Genomic DNA, 26,715 nt, shown 5'->3' with positions numbered 1-26,715 from the left:
TAGAGGCCGTGTTCCTTTTTTGTCCTCCTGAAAGGATTATGGTAAAATCTTACCTCATGAAGATTCCCGATTCAGGCCTGGCGGTCTGCACGTTGGATCCGGTGGTGTCCCCTTCATGTCCAGCATGCCCTAGCTATTAGCGGGGTAGGACAGGGGCATGGAGTCAGTTGTCAGAAGAGCTTACAAACCTGGCCAATGGCAGGCAAAGCAACATATGGCCAATCGTCCCAGCTATTAGCGTTAGGCCCATTAATACGCCCCATCGTGTGTGCAGCCGCGGTGTCCGTATGGTCAAAGGTCTGGTCGTGGAAGTGGTGATGTACCCTGCTTTACATTCTTTGGCAGCAGTTTGTTTTTGTATATTCTCCTGTTGTTCGTTACTTGTCTTTCCCTGGGGTCTAGTTCGGCTGTGGGACGCACGGCGTTCCATTCCACGTCCTTCCCCTCCGCTCCACTACTTCCTGGTGCCTTCCAGGCTCGATCTGAATTGAGGCTTGGTTCGCACAGGTGGGGGGGCGGTGCCTTCCAGGCTTGATCTGAATCGAGGCTTGGTTCGCACAGGTGGGGGGGGGGGGGGCGGTGACGTCATTCCAGGGCAAATTCAAATAGCTGTCAGTTTCAGCTGTTTGTGGGTTTGTTCAGGAGTGTTTCCAGCGGCTTCCCCGTGCTCTACAGGAATCTTTTAAAGGTGAGAGATGGCTTTGCTTATGCTGAATAGGCTTCCTGCCTGCTCTCTGTATGTCTCTCATTCATGGGTCTCTTGCAGTTTTCCTAAAGTGATATGGATGTCTCACCGCCCCCTGGTGGCCAGCCCTTAAATTACAGGTAAGATTGTTTTTTTTCCTCTCCCTGTAATGTTTGGGGTTTTTCTGCTGTTCTGTTGAGTCTTTATTTTCTTTCCTAAAGCCCTTCTAGGTCTGAAAGACGTCACTCATCCCGTGAAGATCAAGATCCTCCCAGGTTGCAAACGCGGCATTCATCATCATGTTCCAGGCACCATCGGTAGTCCTCTAGGCACCATGGTGAAGAGTCTGGAGCTACTTCAGGACACCACCACTCTGACAAAAGATCCTGGATCCTGCTGGGGATGTGGGGCACAGGTGCCTGACGGAAAGTCGCCCTGTTTTGCACATGCTGCAAATGAAAGGGAAGACAGCAACCAGCAGATGGAGTCGCCGGTCAGGCGAGTAGTTAAGGAGTCCTTAAAAACTTTGGATCCTACTCGTGCTGGAACTTCCTCCCCCAGGATGGCGAGTACTCCAGCTGGTGAAAATATTCATATCCCTGGGCCTTCCCAGCACAGTCACTCCTCATCTGACTACTCTGAGGGTGAGCTTGAAGCGGACGACCCTGGTGCGGGTTTTGACTTTGCCATGGTTCCCTCCTTGGTCAAAGCTGTGAAGGAAGTCCTGAAGTGGGATGAGCCGGTAGAGTCACCCTCTAAACAGAAGAGGTATTTAACCACTTTAGGACCAGAGGATTTTCCTGCTTTACGTCCAGGCCACTTTTTGCAACTTGGCACCGTGCGAATTTAACTGACAATTGCGCGGTCATGCAACGCCGTATCCAAAACGAAATTTACGTCCTTTTTTTCACACAAACAGAGCTTTTTTTTGGTGGTATTTGTTCACCTCTGCGCTTTTCATTTTTTGCAATATTAATAAAAAAAAGAGCGACAATTTTGAAAAAAATAACAATATTTTTCTTCTTTGACAGTTAAAAAATATCCAATATGTTCAATTTTTGTCATATATTTAGGCCAAAATGTATTTAGCTACATGTCTTTGACAAAAAAATTCTCAATGAGCGTATTTTTAACCGCTTTAAGACCGGAAGATTTTACCCCATTCCTGACCAGGCCATATTTTGCGATTCGGCACTGCATTACTTTAACAGACAATTGCGTGGTCGTGCGACGCTGTACCCAAATTAAATTTATGTTCTTTTTTTCCCCACAAATAGAGCTTTCTTTTGGTGGTATTTGATCACCTGTGCGATTTTTACTTTTTGCGCTATAAACAAAAAAGAGCGCCAATTTTAAAAAAAATATATATTTTTCAATTTTTTTTATATGAAATCCCCCCCCCCCCCCCCCCCCAAATGTAAAAATCTAAATTTTTTAACATTTTAGGCCAATTTGTTTTCTGCTACATATGTTTGGTAAAAAAAAATCGCAATAAGCGTATTTTGATTGGTTTGCACAAAAGTTATCGCAGCTACTAACTACGGGAAATTTAATAATTTTTATTGTTTTTTTTTTTTTTAACTAGTAATTGCAGTGATCTGCGATTTTTTTTTTTTTTTTTTGCGGGACTGCGACATTGCGGTGGACAGATCGGACCCCTAACTGACATTTTTGACACTTTTGGGGGTACCAGTGACATTACTACAGTAATCAGTGCTATAAATATGCACTGTTACAGTAATAATGACACTGGCAGGGAAGGGGTTAACTTTATTGGTGATCAAGGGGTTAAATATATGCCTGGTGCTTACTGACGTGTGTGGGGGGAGGGGACTGTGTGACACAGGCACAGATCGCAGGTTCAGCTATGCTGAATCCTGTAATCTGTCCCTGCCTGTCACATAGGAGATCCGCCCACTTTGTTTACACAAGCGGGCGGATCTCCTCACTCGATCCCCAACGATCGGGGAAGAGCTGCGGTGATCACCGCCTCTCCTCCCCTGGCCCGACTCCCGCTGTGTCTGAATACAGTGGGAGCGAGCCTCCGGCGGCGCTGGACGATAGCGAGCCACTTTGCCGCAGTAAGCTCCATGTGAGCGGTCGGCAAGTGGTTAAGCACCTCAAGAAGGAACACCCTTTCTTTCCCCTGTTAGGGGAGGTCGGCGAAATCATTACAGACGAATGGGGCTGCGCAGAGAGAAAAAACTCTCTACTCTCCAAAGTGAATAAAATGTACCCGTTTTAAACGGAAGAGATTAAACACCTGAAATCAGCACCTCTGGTGGATGCAGCACTGATGCGTCTGTTGCACCATGTCACCCTTCCGCTTGAAGACACAGTCACCTTTAAGGATGGCCTTGAGAAACGCATTGATTCAGACCTCATGTGCATCTATGTGTCAGCAGGAATGGCATGCAAGCCAGCATTGGCTCTCACAGCCCTGTCTAAAGCAATGGAGGTGTGGACAGACAGTGTGGACACAACGCTCAAAAGCGTGTCGGAAGCAGTCACAAGGAATTCGTCAGTACAAGAGCTGAGGCTGGCGGCTGCTTTTTTGGGGGAGGCCTCACTAGACATGGTCCGCCTTGCGGCAAGGGTAATGCTTTCATCGGTCACTTCAAAACGGCTCTTTGGTTACGTCCTTGGTTGGCCGATCCTGCATCAAAACAGGCCTGGTGCTGAATTCTGTTTGAGGGGTCCTCCCTATTCGGCAACAAGTTAAAAAGCGCCATTTCCTGTGCCACAGGTGGTAAGTTGGGATTCCTTCCCCAGGATAGGTGCTTGCTGGACCAAAAGAGGTCTCAGCCCAGGCAAGGGGCTGATCGAGCAAGGGATGCTCGCCTATAAAAGCCTGGCCATCAATTCCGAAAGAACTGGAGAAGACAGCAGCCTTCAGGACAGAAAGCACCCAGAGGAGGGTCATCTGGTGGTCGGGAGGCCACGAAGTCTTTTTGACATTGTGCCTGCCCAGGCGGAGCAAGTCGGGGCTCGGCTACTACGCTTCCAACGCGTCTGGGCAGCCTCGGTAAACGACTTCCGGGTCATCAAGACAGAATCAACAGGCCATTCCTGGAAATTCTGCAGTCCGCCCAGACTGAGGTTTATTCCAACCTCACTGCCATAGTCAGAAGAGAAAAGTCAAGTCCTTCTGTCTTGCGTAGATCTGTTGGTAGCTCAAGGCGCAGTGGTTCCAGTTCCAACCAATGAAAAGTTCCAGGGTCTATATTACCCTCTCTTCTTGGTTCAGAAAAAGAGCGGTGCTTGGAGACCGGTCATAGACCTAACGCACCTGAACTCTTTTATCAAGCAGGAGAAATTCAAGATGGAGACACTATTCACCATCCATCAAGCAATACAACCGGCAGACTGGCTTGTGTCAATCGACCTCAAGGATGCCTATTTTCATGTGCCAGTGGCAGTAGATTACCACAAGTTCCTGTGATTCGCAGTAGATCAGAATCATCTACAGTTTGTCTCCCGTTTGGGCTTACTACATCGCCGCGGGTATTCTCAAAGGTCTTACTAGCAGTGGTGGCTTTGATCAGGACCAAAGGCGTCTGTCTACACCATTATCTGGACGACCTGCTCCTGCTGTCACAAGACCGATAACAACTTCTGGTACACAGGTCTCAGGTAATAGCCACTCTTCGCGAGTTCGGCTGGCTACTGAACAGGGAGAAGAGCCACCTGGAGCCTACCCAGTCGTTAATATTTCTGGGAGCTCAGTTCGACACAAGTCGAGGCACAATTTCTTTGCCCCTCGAGAAGATCCCGGTAGTCAGGGACAGGGTACGCCTAGCTATGACGGCCACTCACCTTCGAGCATCTCAGTGTCTAAGAGTGGTTGGGACCATGGTAGCCACGACTCCAATGGTGAAGTGGGCACAGTGGAAAAGGCGGCCTTTCCAAGTGGGGTTTCTCCATCAGTGGCGTCCAGGAGATCAAAATCACCTCATTCGCATAACCTCATCAATGCGGGAGAGCCTTCCATGGTGGCTGCAGAGCAGGAATCTCCTCAATTGCCATTCCATCATGCCCATCTTTTGGATCACAGTTACCACGGATGCCAGCAACACCGGATGGGGTGCCCTCTGTCAGATGGAGATAGCCCAGGGCAGCTGGGATTTCCAAGCTCACAGGGTAGTGTCAAATATTCTAGAATTGCGAGCCGCGTTCTGCGCTCTGAAAGCATTCCGTCACCTAATAGAAGGGATTTCTGTGATCCTGAGGATGGACAATACGACCGCGGTCTCCTATGTGAAGCGACAAGGAGGCACTCGCAGTCGCTCCCTGTTGAAGGAGGTAGTTCCAATCTTATATTGGGCCCAGAAACACCTGGTCAACCTCACTGCAGTGTTTCTTCCGAGGGTACAGAATCTTCAAGTGGACTTCCTCTCAAGAGTCCGCTTGGACAACAACGAATGGAGCCTTCACAACGATGTCTTCCAGTGGCTCACTTCTCTGGAATTTCACCCGGAAGTGGATCTATTTGCATCCCCATGCAATCACAAGCTTCCGAAGTATTATGTGAGGTTCCGTTGTCCCCAAGCCTTTGGGACTGATGCTCTGACAGACCAGTGGAGATTCCACAGGGCATATGCCTTTCCCCCAGTTCCTGTCATTCTCTGGTTCCTGGCGATACTCAGGATGGAAGATGTGGAAGTGCTAACAATAGCCCCAAACTGGCCGAAAAGGCCATGGTTTCCCCTGCTGATGCTCCTCAGTTTTCGGGATCCAGTTCCTCTACCCATCAGGCCGGACCTTCTGTCCCAGGGAGCAACTCTACACCCATGCGCGGCTCATCTGCACCTGAAGGCATGGTTTTTGAGAAGGAAAGGCTGGAGGCGTTAGGTTGCCCGAGTGGGGCAATTTCTACTCTCTTAAGTGCCAGAAGAGGGGGCACTAACAAGGTCTATGGAAGGATCTGGTCCAAGTTCATCGATTTTGTTACCAAGGAAGGGGGGTCATGCAATGACCTGAATATTCAGCATATCTTTGGTTTCCTGCAGTCGGGACTAGACCTACCATTATCCGTTAGCTCACTACGTGTGCAAGTTTCTGCTATTTCGGCCTTCACAGGAACTTCTTGGGCGTCTCATCCCCTTGTTCGTCAATTCTTTCGGGGAGCGTTCAGACTCAGGCCACAGAGGAGGCCAAGGTTCCCTAAATGGAATCTTCCACTCGTCTTGAACTTCCTTTCTGACATCAGAAGAAGTCACACGGAGCAACTCTTCATTAAAGATCTGTCTCTGATATCGGCCTTCTTGGTAGCCGTCACCTCAGCTAAAAGAGTCTCCGAGATTAGTTCTCTGGGTTGCAAAGAACCATTCCTGACCTTCTTTCCAGATCGTGTGGTTCTTATCCCCATGTTGGGATCACACCCCAAGGTGGTCTCTGTTTTCCACGAGAACCAGGAGATTGTCCTTCCAACATTCAAATCGTCAAATGATCCGGATACACATCCATTAGATGTGGGTGCAATTCTGAGACTGTACCTGGATGCAACAGCTTCCTTCATGCATTCAGTTTATCTATTTGTTCTCCTCCACGGGAAGAACAAGGGCTTGCGGGCCTCTTCAAGATCCATAGCGGCACGGATTGTTCAGACCACCCAATGGGCATATAAGGTTAAGGGCTTGGCTCCTCCAGAAGCAGTGACTGTGCATTCGACAAGAGGGGTGTCCACTTCCTGGGCGGCTTCTTGTCATGTGGCCCCTGAAGTAATATGCAAGGCGGCTTCATGGTCTTCGGCTAACACTTTCATGACTCATTTTTGTATTGAGCCAGCTTCATTGTCTCCTGTTAACTTTGGTTTGCAAGTACTGTCTGTTGATGGTGCAAATTAAATTTCTTTTGGCCAGCAGTTTCCCACCCTTGTGTGTTTTGCTAGTTATTTCCCACACGTAAGCTGCCATGGAGTCTGTCAGGAAAACGGAAAATTGTTATCAAATACTTACCGTAATTTTCCTTTCCTGATGGACTCCATGGAAGCTGGAGTCCCCTCCCATCTGCTGGAGTAGGCTATTTATGGAACACGGCCTCTGGCAGGGAGTAAAAATGTATGGGAGTAGGGTCCTATGAGGTAGGAGGAGGCGGGACTAACCCACACGTAAGCTGCCATGGAGTCCATCAGGAAAGGAAAATTACAGTAAGTATTTGATAAAAACTTTCCATTATCCGCACAACTCCACTTCTCAATGCCTTTTTTTCTTAAACACCAGTTAGACCTCTTGCACACTTCAACTTGAAAAAGCTCAATACATCTCTTTATTTAACTGAGCTAAAATACAGCCCATTAATTGTAATGTGCCTATGCTAACAGGCGCATAAACAAGGGCTGTGCATTTTTCAGTAAAATGTTTTTTTATAAATCTGCTTTTTTGGTCAGTAATTTACGCCTAATGCGCACAAATGTGCAAAAATATGTGCGAATGTGCAAAAATATGCGCAAATGTCTATTTACATATTGAATGTGAGAATACGTATTCAAGCATTTGTGCGAAATTGCAGGAACACATATACGCGAAAATGTGCTTAAATATGCACAAGTACGTACAAAAAAAAAAGTCTGAAAAAGTAGATGCTCAAACAGGAGTATCATGTGCAAGAGGCCTTATCCAGTCTTCATTCCTAGCCTCCTTATTTCAACTCCAGTTTCTGCTGTAACCAACTGAAAAAAGTGATACTAAACTGTTTTTAAGCACTTTGAACAGCTGATTTAATCACATACGGAGTAAGCAGTTTCTTTATTATTTAATCCTTGCCTGTGTTCTTGTTTAATCTGATGTCATGACCACTGCCCCAGTATCACTTCTGGTTTCGTCACATCCACCCTGGTGGAACGCGGGTGGAACGCACGCTGACACAGAGCGGCATTTTAAATAAATCAGGCAATTTGAGTGGGTGCGACTTGCAGGCACAAGGAAATGTGAGTTTACACACTTTTTTTGTTTTCATCCAAATTTTTATAAAAAACGATATTGTGCGATTATTCATTTTATTTTGTATTTTGGGAAACGTTTGGCATTTAATCCTCTGCTGTGGAATGGGTATGCAACCTTCCTGCTACTAAGCCCAGGGAGCAATCCTAGCGACTTTGCTGATCTATATTGGAAGATAAATAAGTTGACTTCAGAGACAAGGAAGTCTATCATAGGTGGGCTGGGTCCTGGAGGCCCTCAGTTATCTGGTGAGTGACCCTTTTATATAAGGGTGGAGGAGCACTATCAAAGAGCACCTATTACAGCAAGACAAATAGCATTTTCAGAGGGAGAGGTCATAAATGGCTGCCTCTATTTTTTCCCATAAATGGGGTACTCTAATGTATACCTGTAGGAATAACTCATAACTCATATTACTCTGTATGTAATATGTGATGTATGCTAGTAGAAAAAAAAACAAAGATTATAAAATTATCAAATATATTTGAAAAATAAGATGCTGCCAGCTATTACAAATCCTTATTTATAAACAAACACAATCTTACCAAATCATGAGTATCAAAACCCCTTATCTCCTCCTCCAAATGTGCTATTTTCTTACTGACTTTTTCCATTGAGCCAATAAGAAAAGCTGGGAATTAGGTTAAGAAATATATTGAAATTATATTAAAATTGTACATACAAGAACTGGGAGTGTTTACGAATTAAGGATGGAATAAGGATGGTCTTGAATTATTTATAAAATAAAATTAAAAGAAAATAAACATTAAAGTAAAATTATGCAGACATTTTTTATTTTTTTTATTGGCCGATTAATGGTCACAATCTTCTTCAGGAGACAAGCAAAGGTGCACATAATGTAGAATCAGAGTCTCTAAATAAAAAACTGCTAGGAAGTAAAGTTTTAGGGGGAAAGACACATGCCAAAAATGTCCTGTTTCCAGCAAATTTCTATTCTGAATTACCTGCCTATTGCACATGGACAGTGCAGTATACACTCCTGGCTCATCCCAGCATCTTTAGGATACCAAAAAAGGAGCTGGGTGCTAAGATGTTATCAAATCTGTGGCTGCCCAAAAGCAGACATGAAAGACAACAGACCACCCAAACATCCCAACAGCAGGTGCAGCAACCATGGACAAAATGACGAGGGGATGCTGAATTAGCATTTTTTGTAAAGAACACCTCACAAGGTAAGTGTACCATTAGGTCAAAGTATGTAAGTAATTTTGCCATTTGATCAAGTGAAACTAACGCTCTTTAAGACCTTCTTGGTGATTATGTCCCTAAATCCCAACCCGTGGCTCCATACTCACGTGCGAGTGACTCCACCTCTCTGCTAGAGACACTTGTTTGTATGTCATGCTTCCTTTTGTTTTAGATTCTGCCCATTGTGTGACATGCTGGGTCCATTTTCTCATGTCCGGCGTTGGTCAATCCTTGGTGATAAAATAAGCAGCGCTAATAAAATGTCATCAGTGCCTCTCTCTGCACCAATACACTGTAAAAAAAGGGTGTTGTGGCAACACCCCCTCAGGGGTGCAGGGCTATGATGCCCCACATTAACAGTATGCCCTATGTTTTGTGTGGTCTATGTGACAATGAGCGCCATTTAACCTGGAAGGCTGAGTATATCTTGCATCAGAATTAAGGTCTTGCGGGGGACAGATCTGTATTAAAAGTGGAATTTGTAGGTGGAGCTACCATTTTTTCCCTCCATTTTGGAATGTTCCCACCACTAAAATTATAGCCCTTTATAATACAGATGAAAATGAACCAACAGGAAAAGTAAGACTCCCCTATAATCGTTGCCATTGGTATATATTTGTAAAAACTTAAACACAGAAATATCACCAACAGTGTTTAGGGATATACGAAACCATTGGCTATTTTAATGATCCATCATTTTGCAAATACAGAAGTATCAATTTTTTATGGACTAACACTTTAGTGGTTCTCATAGTTAGCCATTGTTTTTCTGTGCTTTAATTTATAAGCTTTAGGCTTCATGCCCCCCGCACGTTTTGCAGTTTTTTTGCATAGGCGTATTTCATCGTTTTTTAGCATTACCCACTTTCCCACAATGCAATGCTTGCCAGACAATGCTTACCAGAATTATATCGCATGGGTGTTCACACCCATGCAATAAGATTTAGGTGTGGGGAAAAAGGGTCCTACAACATTTTGGTGCAATTGTGGACCTTTTTTTCCCGCATCAAAATCGAATTGCATGGGTGTGAACACCCATGCAATGCGATTTCGTCAAGCTCACTGCATTTTGAAATTTGTTTTGGGGTGTTGTTCATGGAACATTAAGCCCCCGTTCATATTGGGCAGATTTGATATGCAATTTGACATGTCAAATCACATGCCAAATCAGAGCCTATTGCCGGCAACGTCACTGTCCGAATTGGTACAACCCTGACTTTGCGGCGCCACACCAATTCCCAAAAGTAGTTTCTGTACTACTTTTGGCGACTTCAGTAGACAATCTGTGCATGAACCTTTACAGATGTCTGTCAAATCGCCCCCGAACTAGCACTGACATGCGAGTTTGCAATCGTGCGCTTTCAGCTGAATGAAATCAAACCCGCCCACAGTGTGAACCAGTGCCATTTCCGGCAATAGGCTCCGATTTGACATGCAATTCGACATGACAAATCGCATGCCAAATTGGCACAATGTCAACGGGGGCTTCATGTTCCATGAATGATACCCTGAAACAGATTGCAAAATACAGTGAGCTTGTGGAGAAAGAAAAGAGTCCTACAACATTTTGGTGCAAATGTAATTTAATTTGAGCCATACAAAATGTATGGCTCAAATCGCATTGCACAGACCTCACATGTGATGTGCACAGGAATGCAGTGCGTTTTTGGTGCAAATCCCATCCGGTGTTCAGCATGCACCAGTGTGAACCCAAGCTATGTTACATGAACGGCACCTCGAAACAGAACCCAGGCTTAAAAAAAGCAATGGAATCAAAAACGTTAAATGCCAATTAGCAACGTTTTTTGGCGTTTATCAGCATTTATCAGCGTTTATCGACGTTAAAGTGTTTTTACAGCTGAACAATGCCATTTAAAACCCACTAGTTTTCATTTTTTTTACAGTCAGAAACTGCCCCTGCCAAAAACTGCTGATAACAGCCTACGTATGTGTGCATGGACACATAGGATAACATGCTGGGGCGTTTATTAGCTGCAGAAAAAAACATCTGACGCCAAAAACAGCAGCTGTAAAAACATTCAGTGTGCATGAGGCCTAAAGGCCTGTACACACGATAAGAAAATCGGAAGTAAAATTTAGTCAACGATCTGCTGATTTTTGAATCGTTAGTATGGTGCTTTCAATAGCCGATAACGAATTTTTGGACGACAAAAACTGGATGTGCAGGCTATAAAATTTTTATTGTATGTGAACACAATGTCTGATTTTCGTTTAATTAGTACAGTTTTCGTCCAAAATAAAAAAAAATCATAAGAGCAAGACTAGGCATGCTCGGAAACTAAAGAATAAAACAATTCAACACATGACATCACTTCTGAAGTTGAATTCTGTCATATGAGAAAATTCATCCGATAATCTGATCGTGTATATGAGGCTTTAGACTAGTGCTTCCTTCAAGTACTCAATATACTGGAAGCATGGGACGCAATACAACAAACATGATATAGGAACTGAGGCAGATTTTTTCTTACAACCCCAATTAAAAAAAAAGTTGGGATGCTGTGTAAAATCTACATAAAAACATAATGCAATGAATTGCAAATCTCATAAACCCATATTTTATTCACAATAGAAAGTAGAAAACATATCAAAAGCTTAAAATGACAAAATGTACCATTTTAAGAAAAAAAATAAAGTAATTTTGAAATTGATGGCATTAACATGTCTCAAAAAAGTTGGGACAGGGCCAGGTTTACCATGGTGTAGCATCCCCTCTTCTTTTAACAACATTCTGTAAATATCTGGGAAGTTAGGAGACATCTTGCTGGAGTTTTGGGACAGGAATGTTGTCCCATTCTTGCCTGATACAGGATTCTAATTGCTTGACAGGTTTGGGTCGTCTTTGTTGTATTTTTCCTTTCAAGATGCACCAAATATTTTTAATTGATGAAAGGTCTGGACTGCAGGCAGGCCAGTTAAGCACCCCGACTCTACTAATGTGAAGCTATGCTTGTGTCAACATTGTCCTGCTGAAATTTGCTAAGACTTCCCTGAAAAAGACTTCGTCTGGATGGGAGCTCATTCGGCTCTAAAACCTGGATAATTGTTTCAGCATTAATGGTGCTTTTTCAGATCTGCAAGCTGCCCATTCCATATGCACAAATGCAAGAGAAAAGAGAGCGCACGTGCTCTGGTGCAAAACCCTTTATTTAGTAGATAAAACGTAGAATAAAATATATACAATCACAAATGTAAATTAAATGATCACATGAAATTCCACACTAGAGCATTTCTCTGGAGTATGACAGCTCAGAATGTACTAAGTGTATCCTCTCAGTGTGCAGCCACTGGCAAGCTGCACGCCGACTGCTCTCCCACAATGAATTACCGGTGTCACATATCAAAAGCTTAAAATGACAAAATGTACCATTTTAAGAAAAAAATAAAGTAATTTTGAAATTGATGGCATTAACATGTCTCAAAAAAGTTGGGACAGGGCCAGGTTTACCATGGTGTAGCATCCCCTCTTCTTTTAACAACATTCTGTAAATATCTGGGAAGTTAGGAGACCACTTGCTGGAGTTTTGGGACAGGAATGTTGTCCCATTCTTGCCTGATACAGGATTCTAATTGCTTGACAGTTCTGGTTCGTCTTTGTTGTATTTTTCCTTTCAAGATGCACCAAATATTTTTAATTGATGAAAGGTCTGGACTGCAGGCAGGTCAGTTAAGCACCCCGACTCTACAAATGTGAAGCTATGCTTGTGTCAACATTGTCCTGCTGAAATTTGCTAAGCCTTCCCTGAAAAAGACATTGTCTGGATGGGAGCTCATTCGGCTCTAAAACCTGGATAATTGTTTCAGCATTAATGGTGCTTTTCCAGATCTGTAAGCTGCCCATTCCATATGCACAAATGCAAGAGAAAAGAGAGCGCACATGCTCTGGTGCAAAACCCTTTATTTAGTAGATAAAACGTAGAATAAAATATATACAATCACAAATGTAAAGTAAATGATCACATGAAATTCCACACTAGAGCATTTCTCTGGAGTATGACTGCTCAGAATGTACTAAGTGTATCCTCTCAGCGTGTAGCCACTGGCAAGCTGCACGCCGACTGCTTTCCCACAATGAATTGCCGGCTGTGTGATGGACAGAGCCACCTTCTGCGTCACATGACCGGGGGGGGGGGTCAACAGCTGACCAAGTGCGTGGATGGTTGCCAGGGCCTGTTAACCCCCTTGGCCATGTGACACAGAAGGTGGCTCTGTCCATTACACGGCCGGCGAGTATCCATTGTGAGAGAGCAGTCTGACAGTATGCACACATCCACTAGTACATTCTGATCTCATGGAAAGCTGCCATACTCCTGAGAAATGCACTAGTGTGGAATATAGTGTACATATTTTATTATATGTATTATCTACTAAATAAAAGGTTTTGCACCAGAGCCTGTGAGCTCTCTTTTCTCTGTATTTTCATAGCCCCCGCTGATTCAGAGAGCAGGAAGGTGTTGCTTAAACTCAGAGACTTAATTCCATATTGTTGTATAGCACCATTGGACTTTTTGGGACTTTTGTTTCTGGATCTGTATAGACCCAAGTGCAAGTACTGAATATAGTGTATTGCATATGCATAAATGCACCCCATACTATCAGAGATGCAGGATTTTGAACTGAGCTCAGGTAACAAGAAGGTCCGTCTCTTCTTTAGACTGGAAAATGCAGCACCCATGGTTGCCAAAACAAATGTCAAATTTTGATTTGTCTGACCACAGAACAGCTTTCCACTTTGCAATTTTAAATGGGCTTTGGACCAGAGAAGTCGGCAATGTCTTTGGATCATTTTCAGATATGGCTTCTTTTTTGCATGATAGAGCTTTAATTTGCAAGCTTTTTATTACCCTGTTCCAACTTTTTTGAGATGTGTTGCTGCCATCAATTTTCAAAATTACCTTATTTTGTTTTCTTAAATTGGTACATTTTCATAGTTTAAACATTCAATATGTTTTCTATTGTATATAAAACATGGATTTATGAGATTTGCAAATCATTACATTTTCAGTAGCACATTCACACTGTGAAAAAGGGAAGAGATTGGTCCTACAGGTTGGTTGTAGTGATGCTAAAAAGCTGTTTAGGGCCTGAGTTTTTTATTTTAATAATCAGCTAAAGCAATAAAGGATACGAGCTTGAAAATCTTGCACAGCTTTTTTAATAGACTCTCTCCTTTTCTCTTGCTCCAGTGGAGGTTCTCTAAAATCCTCTACGCACAAAGCCATAGGAGAACTGAGACGATTGATTGAATCCATCACTTTATTAACAAAAAAATAAAATGATAAAGGACTGGGAACTTTTGTGGTGGCATTTTGTAAAGGTTTATAAACTATAAAATGGTTTCAATGAAATAAGCAATATTTATACATTCATAAAAAGGCACTTGTATAAAGATCTTGCAAAACTTTTCATAGAATACTGAAAGGTCAGATATCCTCAAAGTGGAACTTTATTCAGGAAATTACAGTAATAAACTCAAAAACAAAAATGTAATATATTGCAGCTTACCAATCTTTAGATGTGCTGGCTGCATTATTTTTCCTTTTTTAGGCTTTTTCCCCCTCTGTTTTCACCTGGTGATATGACCAGTAACACACCTTCTGTACGACAGTGCCCTCACTCTGGATGAAGGAGCAACAGCAGCATTGTCAGTCTGGGGGGAGTGTTAGATGAACTAGCAGCATGGGCGTCCGCATAACTTTTTTCAGAGTGGGGGGCATACTTTTAAGGTCACCCATACTCTCCCCCCCTTTTTGACAATGTCATGAAGGTGATATCAGTCACTGTGCAAGCCGCAACTCACGAGTATTTATTTTTAAAGGGGAAATGGCAGAATTTATATTTAAAGCGTTCGTTAACCTGAAAAAAAAAAAACAGATCCTGTTCCCTTAAAGCATGTTATACAGCACAGTGCTTGTGCTGTGTAATTTGGCCCCTTCTATCACCTAAAGCACTTGGCTGATCCTGCTTGGCTATGTCTTCACCCCTGTAAACTAACCACAGTATACCATGGCTGCTGCTGAGCCCTGACATTGTGGGCAGTCTACGTGCCTCAGTCATCCGCAGCCCTTCTGTCCTCCTCTGTCCTCTCTCCCTTCTAGCCTGCCTGTCTGCTTCTGTGTCAGTGCCTGCATCCTCCCCCTCCTGCTGCTGTAGTTTAATTTAAAGTTTCCTATCCTGTCTACATTCCCGTGTCTGTGTTTTATAAAAATAAGCCGTTCTTTACCAGTTTTCAGAGCGTCGATCGTTGCTCACGTGACCCACCTCCTCTCAGCTTCTCCTCCTCCCCTCCCGACTGACATCAGCGGGGAATCCTTGACCCTGCCCACTGCAGGCAGCTGTCAGAGGGGGAGAGGAGAGAGCCGGTGGGTCACGTGAGTGGCAATCAGTGCTCTGAAAACTGGTAAAGAACGGCTTATTTTTTTAAAAAACATACACAGGGGCAGGGGCACAGGATTATTAAACAGACCAGACAGAATGACATAAAGTGGCTTAACAACCACTTTAAATGGGAAATTGGGATTCTGGGGGGGGGGGACTTGCCCCCCTTTGTGGACGCCCATGACTAGCAGATTTAGATTCACAATAAACTATAAAACTGAAACCAATTTCCACCTCACATTGCAGTTACACAAGTAGTTACAGCAAACAGTTTTTTTTCTTTTAGGGTAAAGGTTTTACATGACTAAATAAAAGCTGATCATTTTAAGCACCTCTGTTAGTGGTAAATGATTTGTCTCAGTGCTCTAACTGCTACATTTGCAGAAGAGCGCATTCTGTTGAAAAACAACAGACTTACTGGCCAGTTCACCACATGGAAAAATAAAGCCTAAAAAATGTAAGTAGCTATTACATCTAAGAATTGGTAAGCTGCATTATAATACATTTTTGCTTTTGGGTTTAATACCGCTTTAGGTCCTGATCGAGTAGTACTTCAGGCTGGCCCCTGGCAGGTTGAGCTATTTAAAACAAGGGACACAATAGAGCGCATATAACAAATCCAGTCCCAACGCTGGAAACATGGTTATCCACAGGGGTGCAGCCTACACATTTCAAGGGTGATGCCTTTTTTCAGAGCTTATCAGAATCTGTTTTTATTAATAAAGGGTCTTATGATAATGCACTAGGCCGGTGCGCCTTCCTCTTTTGCTTTTTTGTAGTTTTAATCATCCCTGATCTCAAGTGGTCAGCAAGGCCTGTGTGATGCTGAGGTTTCCAGTAGTGGTCGACCCTACCCTTGCCTGAAATTGAAGAGGGGCCTGTTCTGGGACATGGAATTGGACGTCTTCACATTTGACATTGTGACAAAACATGTAGAAATGCTGCCTATACCACGTTCGTTAGCACACTGATTTAGTCCCCTCATCACAATTGCCGGCCAGGGTTTGTTTTGCTACATGCTGTTATGAAGATTACCTATGTAAGTGCAATACAGATTGATTATATGTAAGAGAAACAATCAGCGCATTCAATCCTAATACCCAAAAAATGCAAGCTGAACACTATAATCAGGTACATTACAGAAATCCTAGTCCATAAACAGGAGAAGACACCAGAAGTCCAATAAAGTGCCAGGCAGTAGATGAAGTGCACGAGACTCCCTTCACCAAGATGACATGCCACTGCGCTCACCTTAAGGGGAGACCCCCGAGTTACCAGTGGGTCATACAGGCTCAATATTAAACACCAAGGGTTAAACACCAGCACATAGGGAATGGAATCCTCCTAGATAGCCCAGCGATGTTTCCTCATCCCGGTGGTAAGTAGCACAACCACAGAAAATAACAATGGGCAGTGTCACGTACCTGATCCGAAGCCGGAGTATAGAGAGGGCTCCCCTTGCGGCTAGGTGCAGAGCACCCCTGGAGGTGAGACAGGGAGTGCTGTGCCCGAAGTAGCACGGGTTGCCGGCTGGGACGGCCAGATAGAGGCTGGAGCCAATGAGTGGTAAAGTCCTAGGTGGATCTGGAACACTTGGCAAGCCAGGCAGGTGTGCTACAGGAACAGAGGTAAGCTGGGTAGCCCACAGGATACTGATAATGCGGAGTCAGGAGCCAAGCCGGGTCAAACACTGGAGAAGGCAGAGGAGAGTCCAGGGACAAGCCAAAAGGTCAAGAGCCAGAAGTTTCAAGAGGAGTCGAGGTCAAGCAGTCCGGGTCGGCAACAGGAAATCCAAGATTAGCAGGCAAAACAAGGCACAAGGGGAGCTGAAGATCATCCAGCAGCTAGTGACTGTAATTGCTGAGCTTAAATAGGCCGTTTGGCGCCAAGCGCCGTTACGTCCTCCGTGCGCGCGTGCGCATTGGCGCACGCACATTCTTGGTTGCGTTTGCCCGGAGTTGGCCACGCATGCGTATTCGCGCCAATGCGCGAATGGGCTGATTAGCCAAACTGTTGGTGGTTACCTGACAGGCAGACTCTAAGTGCACACTTGATAAAACTGATCACACTTTATTAAAAAGATTGCACTTACAGCACAGTGGTTTATACAGAGCATTCAAAACGTCAGGAGCCGATGCATCCCCGGCCAGCATCCGAGACACCAGCGGTTGATGTAGGTGACTCTGCCTCCCGTACACCTTATGTCCTTACAGGACTTCGTCAGCAGGGGCTAAATTTATTAAATAGCTTTTGAAACACTTTTACACTGTGTGTGGACCTTCCTTTTTTTATGTATACTATTCTTTGAATGAGGAGAGATCCGGAGCTGCTGGCTGAGCCTGTTCAGTAATGCTGTTTGCTGACCACTGATGCTGCTGTGTGAGGCTTCCCATTTATCCTATGTATAATTTTATGGTCATGGCTTTCTGGTAAGCAGCTAGAGATCTCTTCCCTGCACATGAGGTAACTGAAGCCTTTTAGGCTTCCAACTTGGGACACTTGTCTTTTTCTCTTTATTTGGACTATTAGCACTTTTTGCACTTTTCTGATTAGATAGATAGATAGATAGATAGATAGATAGATAGATAGATAGATAGATAGATAGATAGATAGATAGATAGATAGATAGATAGATAGATAGATAGATAGAAATCCACCACAATGGATTTGAAATGAAATGTGCTTTAACTTTCAGCTTTAATTTGAGGGTATTTACATCCAAGGTGTAAGGTGTAGGAATTACAACAGTTTGTATATGTGCCTCCTACTTTTTAAGGGACCAAAAGTAATGGGACAATTGGCTGCTCAGTTGTTCCATGGCCAGGTGTGTGCTATTCCCTCATTATCCCATTTACAATGAGCAGATAAAAGATCCAGAGTTCATTTCAAGTGTGCTATTTGCATTTGGAATCTGTTGCTGTCAACTCTCAATATGAGATCCAAAGAGCTGTCACTATCAGTGAAGCACGCCATCATTAGGCTGAAAAAACAAAACAACCCCATCAGAGAAATAGCAAAAACATTAGGTGTGGCCAAATCAACTGTTTGGAACATCCTTAAAAAGAAAGAATGCACCGGTGAGCTCAGCAACACCAAAAGACTCGGAAGACCACGGAAAACAACTGTGGTGGATGACCGAAGAATTCTTTCCCTGGTGAAGAAAACACCCTTCACAACAGTTGGCCAGATCAAGAACACTCTCCAGGAGGTAGGTGTATGTGTGTCAAAGTCAACAACCAAGAGAAGACTTCACCAGAGTGAATACAGAGGGTTCACAACAAGATGTAAACCATTGGCGAGCCTCAAAAACAGGAAGGACAGATTAGAGTTTGCCAAACAACATCTAAAAAAGCCTTCACAGTTCTGGAACAACATCCTATGGACAGATGAGACCAAGATCAACTTGTACCAGAGTGATGGGAAGAGAAGAGTATGAAGAAGGAAAGGAACTGCTCATGATCCAAAGCATACCACCTCATCAGTGAAGCATAGTGGTGGTAGTGTCATGGCGTGGGCATGTATGGCTGCCAATGGAACTGGTTCTCTTGTATTTATTGATGATGTGACTGCTGACAATAGCAGCAGGATGAATTCTGAAGTGTTTCGGGCAATATTATCTGCTCATATTCAGCCAAATGCTTCAGAACTCATTGGACAGCGCTTCACAGTGCAAATGGACAATGCCCCGAAGCATACTGTGAAAGCAACCAAATAATTTTTTAAGGGAAAGAAGTGGAATGTTATGCAATGGCCAAGTCAGTCACCTGACCTGAATCCGATTGAGCATGCATTTCACTTGCTGAAGACAAAACTGAATGGAAAATGCCCCAAGAACAAGCAGGAACTGAAGACAGTTGCAGTAGAGGCCTGGCAGAGCATCACCAGGGATGAAACCCAGCGTCTGGCGATGTCGATGCGTTCCAGACTTCAGGCTGTAATTGACTGCAAAGGATTTGCAACCAAGTATTAAAAAGTGAATGTTTGATTTATGATTGTTAATCTGTCCCATTACTTTTGGTCCCTTAAAAAGTGGGAGGCACATATACAAACTGTTGTAATTCCTACACTATTCGCCTGATTTGGATGTAAATACCCTCAAATTAAAGCTGAAAGTCTGCAGTTAAGGCACATCTTGTTTGTTCCATTGTGGTGGTGTATAGAGCCAAAAAGATTAGAATTGTGTCGATGTCCCAATATTTATGGACCTGACTGTATATATATATATATATATATATATATATATATATATATATATATATATATATATATATAATATCATCACCTACTGTATGGACTTTATACATAATTGATGAACTAAAAATATATATTTTTTGCACATTTTAACATACCACTGTCAATGTCTATTGAGTTCACATCATTTGTGGTTGTTGCATATTCACTTGTATATTTTTTTTTTTTTTACAAGATTTATTTACTGACATTGCGCTGTCTATGTCTAGTTAACACATATTTTGCCTATTTTGCACTATTTACATATTTAATTAATTTATTTATTTATGTGTATCTTGTAATATTGGGTTCCTACAGTATGAGGATGCCCCTGGAAGCTAGAAATCACTGCTATTCCAGTGACCTCCCTGTGCTCAGGGTTGCTGATAGAAATCATGGGGCCCCGTACAGCCTACCTGGCAGGGCCCCCCTCTTATATAGCAAAACAACATTTTCACTAAAAATATACTAAAATCGTTCTTAGAGGACACAAAGATAACAAAGAAGCTGTGTGAATTAGGGCTTTTTTTAATTGTTTTTATACATTTTTGAAAAAACATTTTATAATTAAAATGGTGGGGGGGGGGCTGTGTCCGTGCCTCTCCCTGCAGCAGCTGAAAGCTGGTGGGAGAGAAGTCGGTTTTTAGCTGCTACAGAGAGCCGCACAGGGCATCCAGTAATTGCCCCTTTGTCCGACCGCACTGATTCCCTCTGCTGTTCAGCCCCCCTGTGTGCCCAGGCCCCATACAGGAGGAAAATAGATAAATGGTAAAAAGGCGCTGGTAATCTTTAAAGTGCTGGATATAAATGCTTATAAAATAATTTGAAGTGTATATTTATCAAGAAAATCCTTTCTAAAAAAATCCAATAAAAATATCAATGGTGCATATATAAATTAAATAATTAGTATAGTGCAAGTGCTATCCTACAATCGTGCAAAAATAATTGCAAAAAAATTACAGTGCTTGCTTGTGCATCCACAAAGATAAATTGAATAGCAAAAATGATAAATATATTAAATCAATAAATATTGTGCCCACTATTACAGTGCTTAAAAGTGGTTAAAAAGTGCTTATAAATAATTAATTGGTAGTCCAAGTCAATTCATGCAGGAAAAATTGTAAAAATTCAATCGCTTGGATCTTTAGTGCTCCAGGTGATGGGGTGTGTCACTCTTTGCCTCTTACCAGACTGAAGCAGGTCGCAAGGATCCCCAATGCCTGTGATCCCTTTATTTAGGTGGATCAGACCTTTAATCGACTCCTTTTTCCAGAATATCCTGCTCCTTACTCCTATTTGTGCGTTACTCGTACATATCAAGATACAGTCCGCATGTATAAAGACACATAAGATAGCCAAAAAATAGTGTAATACTGTTGGTTTTAATGGAAATACACAAAATAACAATAGTTGGCTTCTTACATTGTTATTTTGTGTATTTCCATTAAAACCAACAGTATTACACTATTTTTTGGCTATCTTATGTGTCTTTATACATGCGGACTGTATCTACATATGTACGAGTAACGCACAAATAGGAGTAAGGAGCAGGATATTCTGGAAAAAGTAGTCGATTAAAGGTCTGATCCACCTAAATAAAGGGATCACAGGCGTTGGGGGTCCTTGCGACCTGCTTCAATCTGGTAAGAGGCAAAGAGTGACACACCCCATCACCTGGAGCACTAAAGATCCAAGCAATTGAATTTATACAATTTTTCCTACATGAATTGACTTGGACTACCAATTAATTATTTATAAGCACTTTTTAACCACTTTTAAGCACTGTAATAGTGGGCACAATATTTATTGATTTAATATATTTATCATTTTTGCTATTCAATTTATCTTTGTGGATGCACAAGCAAGCACTGTAATTTTTTTGCAATTATCTTTGCACGATTGTAGGATAGCACTTGCACTTTACTAATTATTTAATTTATATATGCACCATTGATATTTGTATTGGATTTTTTTAGAAAGGATTTTCTTGATAAATATACACTTCAAATTATTTTATAAGCATTTATATCCAGCACTTTAAAGATTACCAGCGCCTTTTTTACCATTTATCTATTTACCTATTTATTGTTATTTAACAATTAAAAGGGCAGCAGGTTTTAACATCTTTTAATTGGGGCTGGGCGCCTTCACAAACTTTTATCACCCATACAGGAGGACTGATGGTCAAGTCCTATCAGCAGCCCTGCCCGTGCTGAGTGACTGGCCTGTTGCATTATAAACACAGGTTCAGCCACTTGTTACCGGTGCCATTTTGAGAATGCTTTGTATTTTTCTGCGTGAATGCCAAGTATTCTCTCATTGGATGAGGAGGAAAACTTGACATCACTGCCCTGTCTCTACACCTAGTTACAATCAGAGAACACTTTGTATTCATTCACAAAAATGCTGTGTGGCCGACCTCCTGTATTCAGAAGGCAGCAGGTCAGCTGCTCAGCATAGGACCTGGAAGCAAACGAAGGCATAAGCCAGGTATGGTATAAACATATCTACATTAGTCCAAACTTGACCAATGTAAATATGCATAAAAAATCCATACCTGGAAATCCTCTTTAAAATTAAGCACATCAAGAGACGTAAGTAACACCAAATAACCTGCCAAATCCTATACAGCTGCACAAAAGAAACAACCTTTAGTCCAAGGAACAGAGGAAAATCTTTACGTCTTTTTCTAAAAAATGGCTATTTTATTGTAAAGTAAAGTTAAACCTGTAAACTAAAATCCCATAATCATTAAATTGTTAATGTAATTTCAAAAGTTGTTTTTAGTTTTTTTAAAGATTGCAGTTATCATTAGGGGCCCATTCACATGTGTGTGTTGTGGCAACGCATGCTAAAATACATATTGTTGATTGTATTGATTGTAGTGCACTGTGTTTTGAAAAAAAGGTCATGTAGATTTTTTTCATCGCTTCGCTTGTGGTATGTTGGCAGCTCATATATAAAGAATGGACTGCCTTAAGGTAAAAGTTCAGCCAAAAACAAACTCTAAATCTTCTCGCAGGCACATTCTAAAACAAATCTATCTAACCCTGTAAAGCAAAAATATCTATACATACTTTTTCTGAAGCCGATCAGGTCCCGTCTCCAGCGGCAGTTGCTGTTTGTAGGAGAAAGCCGACAAGGGCTGTGAAATGCCTGGGAAGTGACATCACCCATAGAGTTACTATGGAGCTTCCTAGGTTGGCTGCCTCCCCTGCACAGAGAAGCCACCACTGACAGCTCAGTGTGGGACCAGACCGGAGCAGCTGCAGAAAAGGTATGTATAGCCATTTTTGCTTTACATGGTTAGATAGATTTGTTTTAGAATGTGGCTGCCTGCCAGAAGGATTACTAACGACTGAGACCCGGATCTCCATATTCGGGGTTACCTGATGGCTGTGGTGACCTCTGATAGGCTACCAGAGTGATCAGTCACTGTGAAGACGGCCCCTGTGTTTTTTTTTTCTTTTCTGTTAATGGAGAGGAAAGATACAATGTATCTTTCTCTTTCCTTGTAGAAACAAAAAGTGTTTGTAAAATAATAAATAAATAATAAAAAAATAAAGAAAAAATATCTAGATCAAGGCTTGATCTAGGAGGTCATTGCCAGGGTTATTGTTTGGGTCAAGAAAGGGTCAAAGGTCAGGGTCAGCATATTTTGGGCAGGATTTTATTTATTTTTTTAAATTAGCATCAGTGTCAGTTAGTATCAGTGTGTTTTAGGTAGGACAAAAAAAAAAAGCAAAATGCACACTATTGCTTCTGGACTGTACTACAGGTACCGCACAAACAACAAATAACATATACATATGTGCTGATTTTTTTTTATTACTACCAAATTTACGGGACAATTTTCCTTTGATAAAAAAAAAAAACAATCAGGAGATATCCATAACTATTTACTACCAAATGAAAGCCCAATTTGTCCTGAAAAAAACAAGGTATAATCCACCTGGATACACAAATTAGTTGTAATGATATGTACGGTTTTACTAACACATGTCAAAATTAAAAAATTGTGCTTAAGCATTTACCGTATTTGCCGGCGTATAAGACGACTTTTTACCCCAGGAAAATCTTCTCAAAAGTCAGGGGTCGTCTTATACGCCGAGTATATCATTTTCAAGGTACCTTCAAGAGAGGAGATTGGAGCAATGCAGGGACTTTTTCTTCTATTTCGGGCGCATGTACATTATCGGCGCCGCGCCGCATGTTCAGGAAGTTCTGTCTGGCGGCGGAGTGATCTGACTGTCATGCACTCGGTATACTCGGACTACGGTATGTGAGGTGACTCGCAGGGAGCGGGAGATTTAAAACTAATCCCGATGGCGGCGGGTAGCATGGCACTGGCAGCACACAGTGAGTAGGGACTAAATGGATATTGTAATGTCTAATGTCTTAAGTACCGCACTGTAGAATCCTCAAAGTGCCTTACGATGATTAGCATTAGGACACAGAGCACTAGCTGTTGCATTACTTTGTCACAGTGTGCTACATGGCTTTTGGGTGCTAACTTTGTTAATTTATAACTGTACTGAATGATAGACTATAACACAGTTTAGCAATAACAAAATCGGTACCCAAAAGCTATGTGGCACACTGTGACAGAGCCATGCAGCACCTAGTGTGCTGTTTGAATGGTTATCTCACTTTCTTACAGTACCTTGGAGACATACAAGAGATCAGAGAAAATGTTTTTCAATGGTGTTGCCTTGCTTCGGAAGGGGGGTAGTCTTATATGGCGAGTATATCCCAAAAGCAATATTTTAACTTGTAAAGTTGGGGGTCGTCTTATACGCCCAGTCGTCTTATACGCCGGCAAATACGGATTTGTTTTACCTTTTAGACACGAAAGGGGTTAATTGCATATTTACATTGTTACAATCTGGTACAATGTAAGTATGTAGATTTCATACCTGTGGGGCTGCTGGGGAAGCTTAAAATCACTGTAGTAGTTGCACTACTACAACGATTGCTGAAGTGATGCACTGATTAAGGTTAACTTTTGCATAAGCTAGGTCTGTAGGATGTGTGGGAAGGTTCCCCTATATAACATGCACACCTGTGAAATGTGTAACACATACAATCCTCTTGATCTTATACGTTTGAGATAGAGGGACGCCTTTTATTTAGCACAGAATTTTTAGGAGAAAGAAACACTTTCCCATACAAACCTTAAATGATGAACTAAACCATGGGTGTCCAACCTTTTGGCTTCTCTGGGCCACATTGAGTGTAGAGAAATTTTCTCTGGCTGTATATAAAATGTATACTATAGTTAAGGTTTACAAGTAATAAAATGCCGCCACGCCATTCTTGCGCCGCCGCACACCCCGCACTAATTTAACACAACTAGAGGATGATCATATGAAATGGAATCAGTATACAGAGGTTTACTTCTTCTGAGAGATATTAAAGGAACACTCTAACCACCATGACCACTTCAGTGATTTGAAGTGGTCATGGTGGTAGGAGTCAGAAACACTGCACATGCTCGCCTCCCCCCCCCCCCCCCCTCCGAGGCAGTTTCTGCCTACCGTTAATTAGAAACCACTGTGGCCATGCCCCCGACCCAACTTCCTTCCTCCCCAGCAAAAAAAAAAACTGTCAGGGGGCAGTGGGCCGCATTGCCTGGGGTCCCAGGCCGCATGTGGCCCCCGGGCCAGATGGTTCAAGCTCTTCTCTAAGTCGGGGGAACTGCCTTAATGCTAGATTCTTTACATGACCGCAGTTTCTGACTGGTCCCTAGTATTGATGAGCGTGCTCCACGCGAGAGTTACCCCATATACACAGGAACAGATGACCTGCCCTCCAACACGCACTCCCAGCACAGAGACCCAACTCTCACGAGATCTCAGAGTCTTGTACTACTACTTTTATTTCTTTCTTGTACTAATGCTGTTACTGTGTGGTAGCCTTTGATTGGCTATCACAAAGACCAGTCACCGTACAGCCCCTTCCCCTCCCTCCTCTTTTTTTTTTCTCCTCTTAAATGGAGAAAAAAATGCAATGGGGTAGATTTACTAAAGGCAAATAGACGATGAACTTTGCAAGTGCAGTTGCACTCACTTAGTGAATGTGGTAAAGCTTCACTTTGTAAAAAATACCCAATCAGGTGCAAGGTTAAAAAAAAAAAACAGCATTTTTGCTTGCACATGATTGGATGATGGAAATCAACACAGCTTCACCACATTCACTAAGCTATGTGAAAATGATGCAACTGCACTTGAAAAGTGCAGTCTATTTGCCTTTAGAAAATCAACCCCATTACATCTTTTTCTCCTTGTTAGAGAAGAAAAGTGTAAACAAAATGGTGTGTAAAAAATATTAATAATAAAAAAAAGATAAAATAGATAAGGGTTTAAGCTAGGTATGTGTCAATGTTAGAGTCAAAGGTCATGCTCAGAGTCAAAATCATGGTCTAAGGTATAGGGGCAAAGGTCAGGGTCAGTGTATATTTTTAAAGTTAGTATCAGTGTACGTTGGTGTCAGTGGGGTTGATTTAGCTAAGGCCCCTTTCACACGGGGCGGATCGTTTTGGAGGACTACACTTGCTCAGCAGGGATCGCTCCGCTGATCCCTGCTGAGCAGGTGGATGGCAGGTCTGTCTCCAATCACTGTGCAGAGACGGACCTGTCAGAGTCCCGCTCTCCTCTATGGGGAGATCGGATGAAAACGGAAAGCCATCCGTTCTGACCCGCTGGACGGATGGCCAACGTATCACCTTATGTCTGTTTTTAGCGGATCTTGTCAGATCGGATGCCAGGCAGGTGTCAGTGGATACATGTCTGCTGACATCCGCCTCCCATAGAGGTCAATAGGTGGCCCGATCGGGTCCGCCTGAAAAATGGACAGGCGAACCTGATCGGTCTGATCGCGTGAAAGGGGCCTAAAAGGAGAGTGCAAAATCTGGTGCAGCTGTGTATGATAGCCAATCAGTTTCTAAGTTATTCTTGTTCAATAAAGCTTTGACAAAACACCTGGTATCGGATTGATTTCTATGAAGAGCTGCACCAGATTTTACACTTTACAGTTTAGTAAATCAACCACATTGTGTTTTAGGTGGGTAAAAAGCAAAATGTACGGTACAGGCCTTTCTACGGACACGAACAGCAAATGCTATATGTTATATGGTATTGCTGCGATCGTCAGGAGCAAGAGAATTTTAGTTTTGGGTTGTTCTTTGGTAGTAGGTAATGGTAATAGCAAGAAATATACAGCTAATTTTAAAAAATAATATATTGTTTTACT

General features: G+C 42.6%; 1 protein-coding gene across 1 annotated transcript in view; it reads right to left on the bottom strand.

Annotated features, from left to right (window-relative positions):
* FAM227A (family with sequence similarity 227 member A) overlaps positions 1-14,108 on the bottom strand; it is a gene marked incomplete at its 5' end in the record, with an annotated part of 166,614 nt that extends 152,506 nt beyond the window's left edge. Inside the window, 2 exons of the mRNA XM_082264955.1 lie at positions 8,172-8,257; positions 13,985-14,108. Of these exons, the coding sequence (XP_082121081.1) occupies positions 8,172-8,257; positions 13,985-14,108 (210 nt within the window). The remainder of the gene's footprint in view (positions 1-8,171; positions 8,258-13,984) is intronic.
* Between the last annotated feature and the right edge of the window lie 12,607 nt (positions 14,109-26,715).

Source organism: Pelophylax lessonae (genome assembly GCF_965119305.1).
Source record: "Pelophylax lessonae genome assembly, chromosome: 8".
In the NCBI taxonomy this organism is placed as follows: domain Eukaryota; kingdom Metazoa; phylum Chordata; class Amphibia; order Anura; family Ranidae; genus Pelophylax; species Pelophylax lessonae.
Note: the sequence above shows the minus strand (reverse complement) of the source record. Positions and strands in the feature narration are given on the sequence as shown.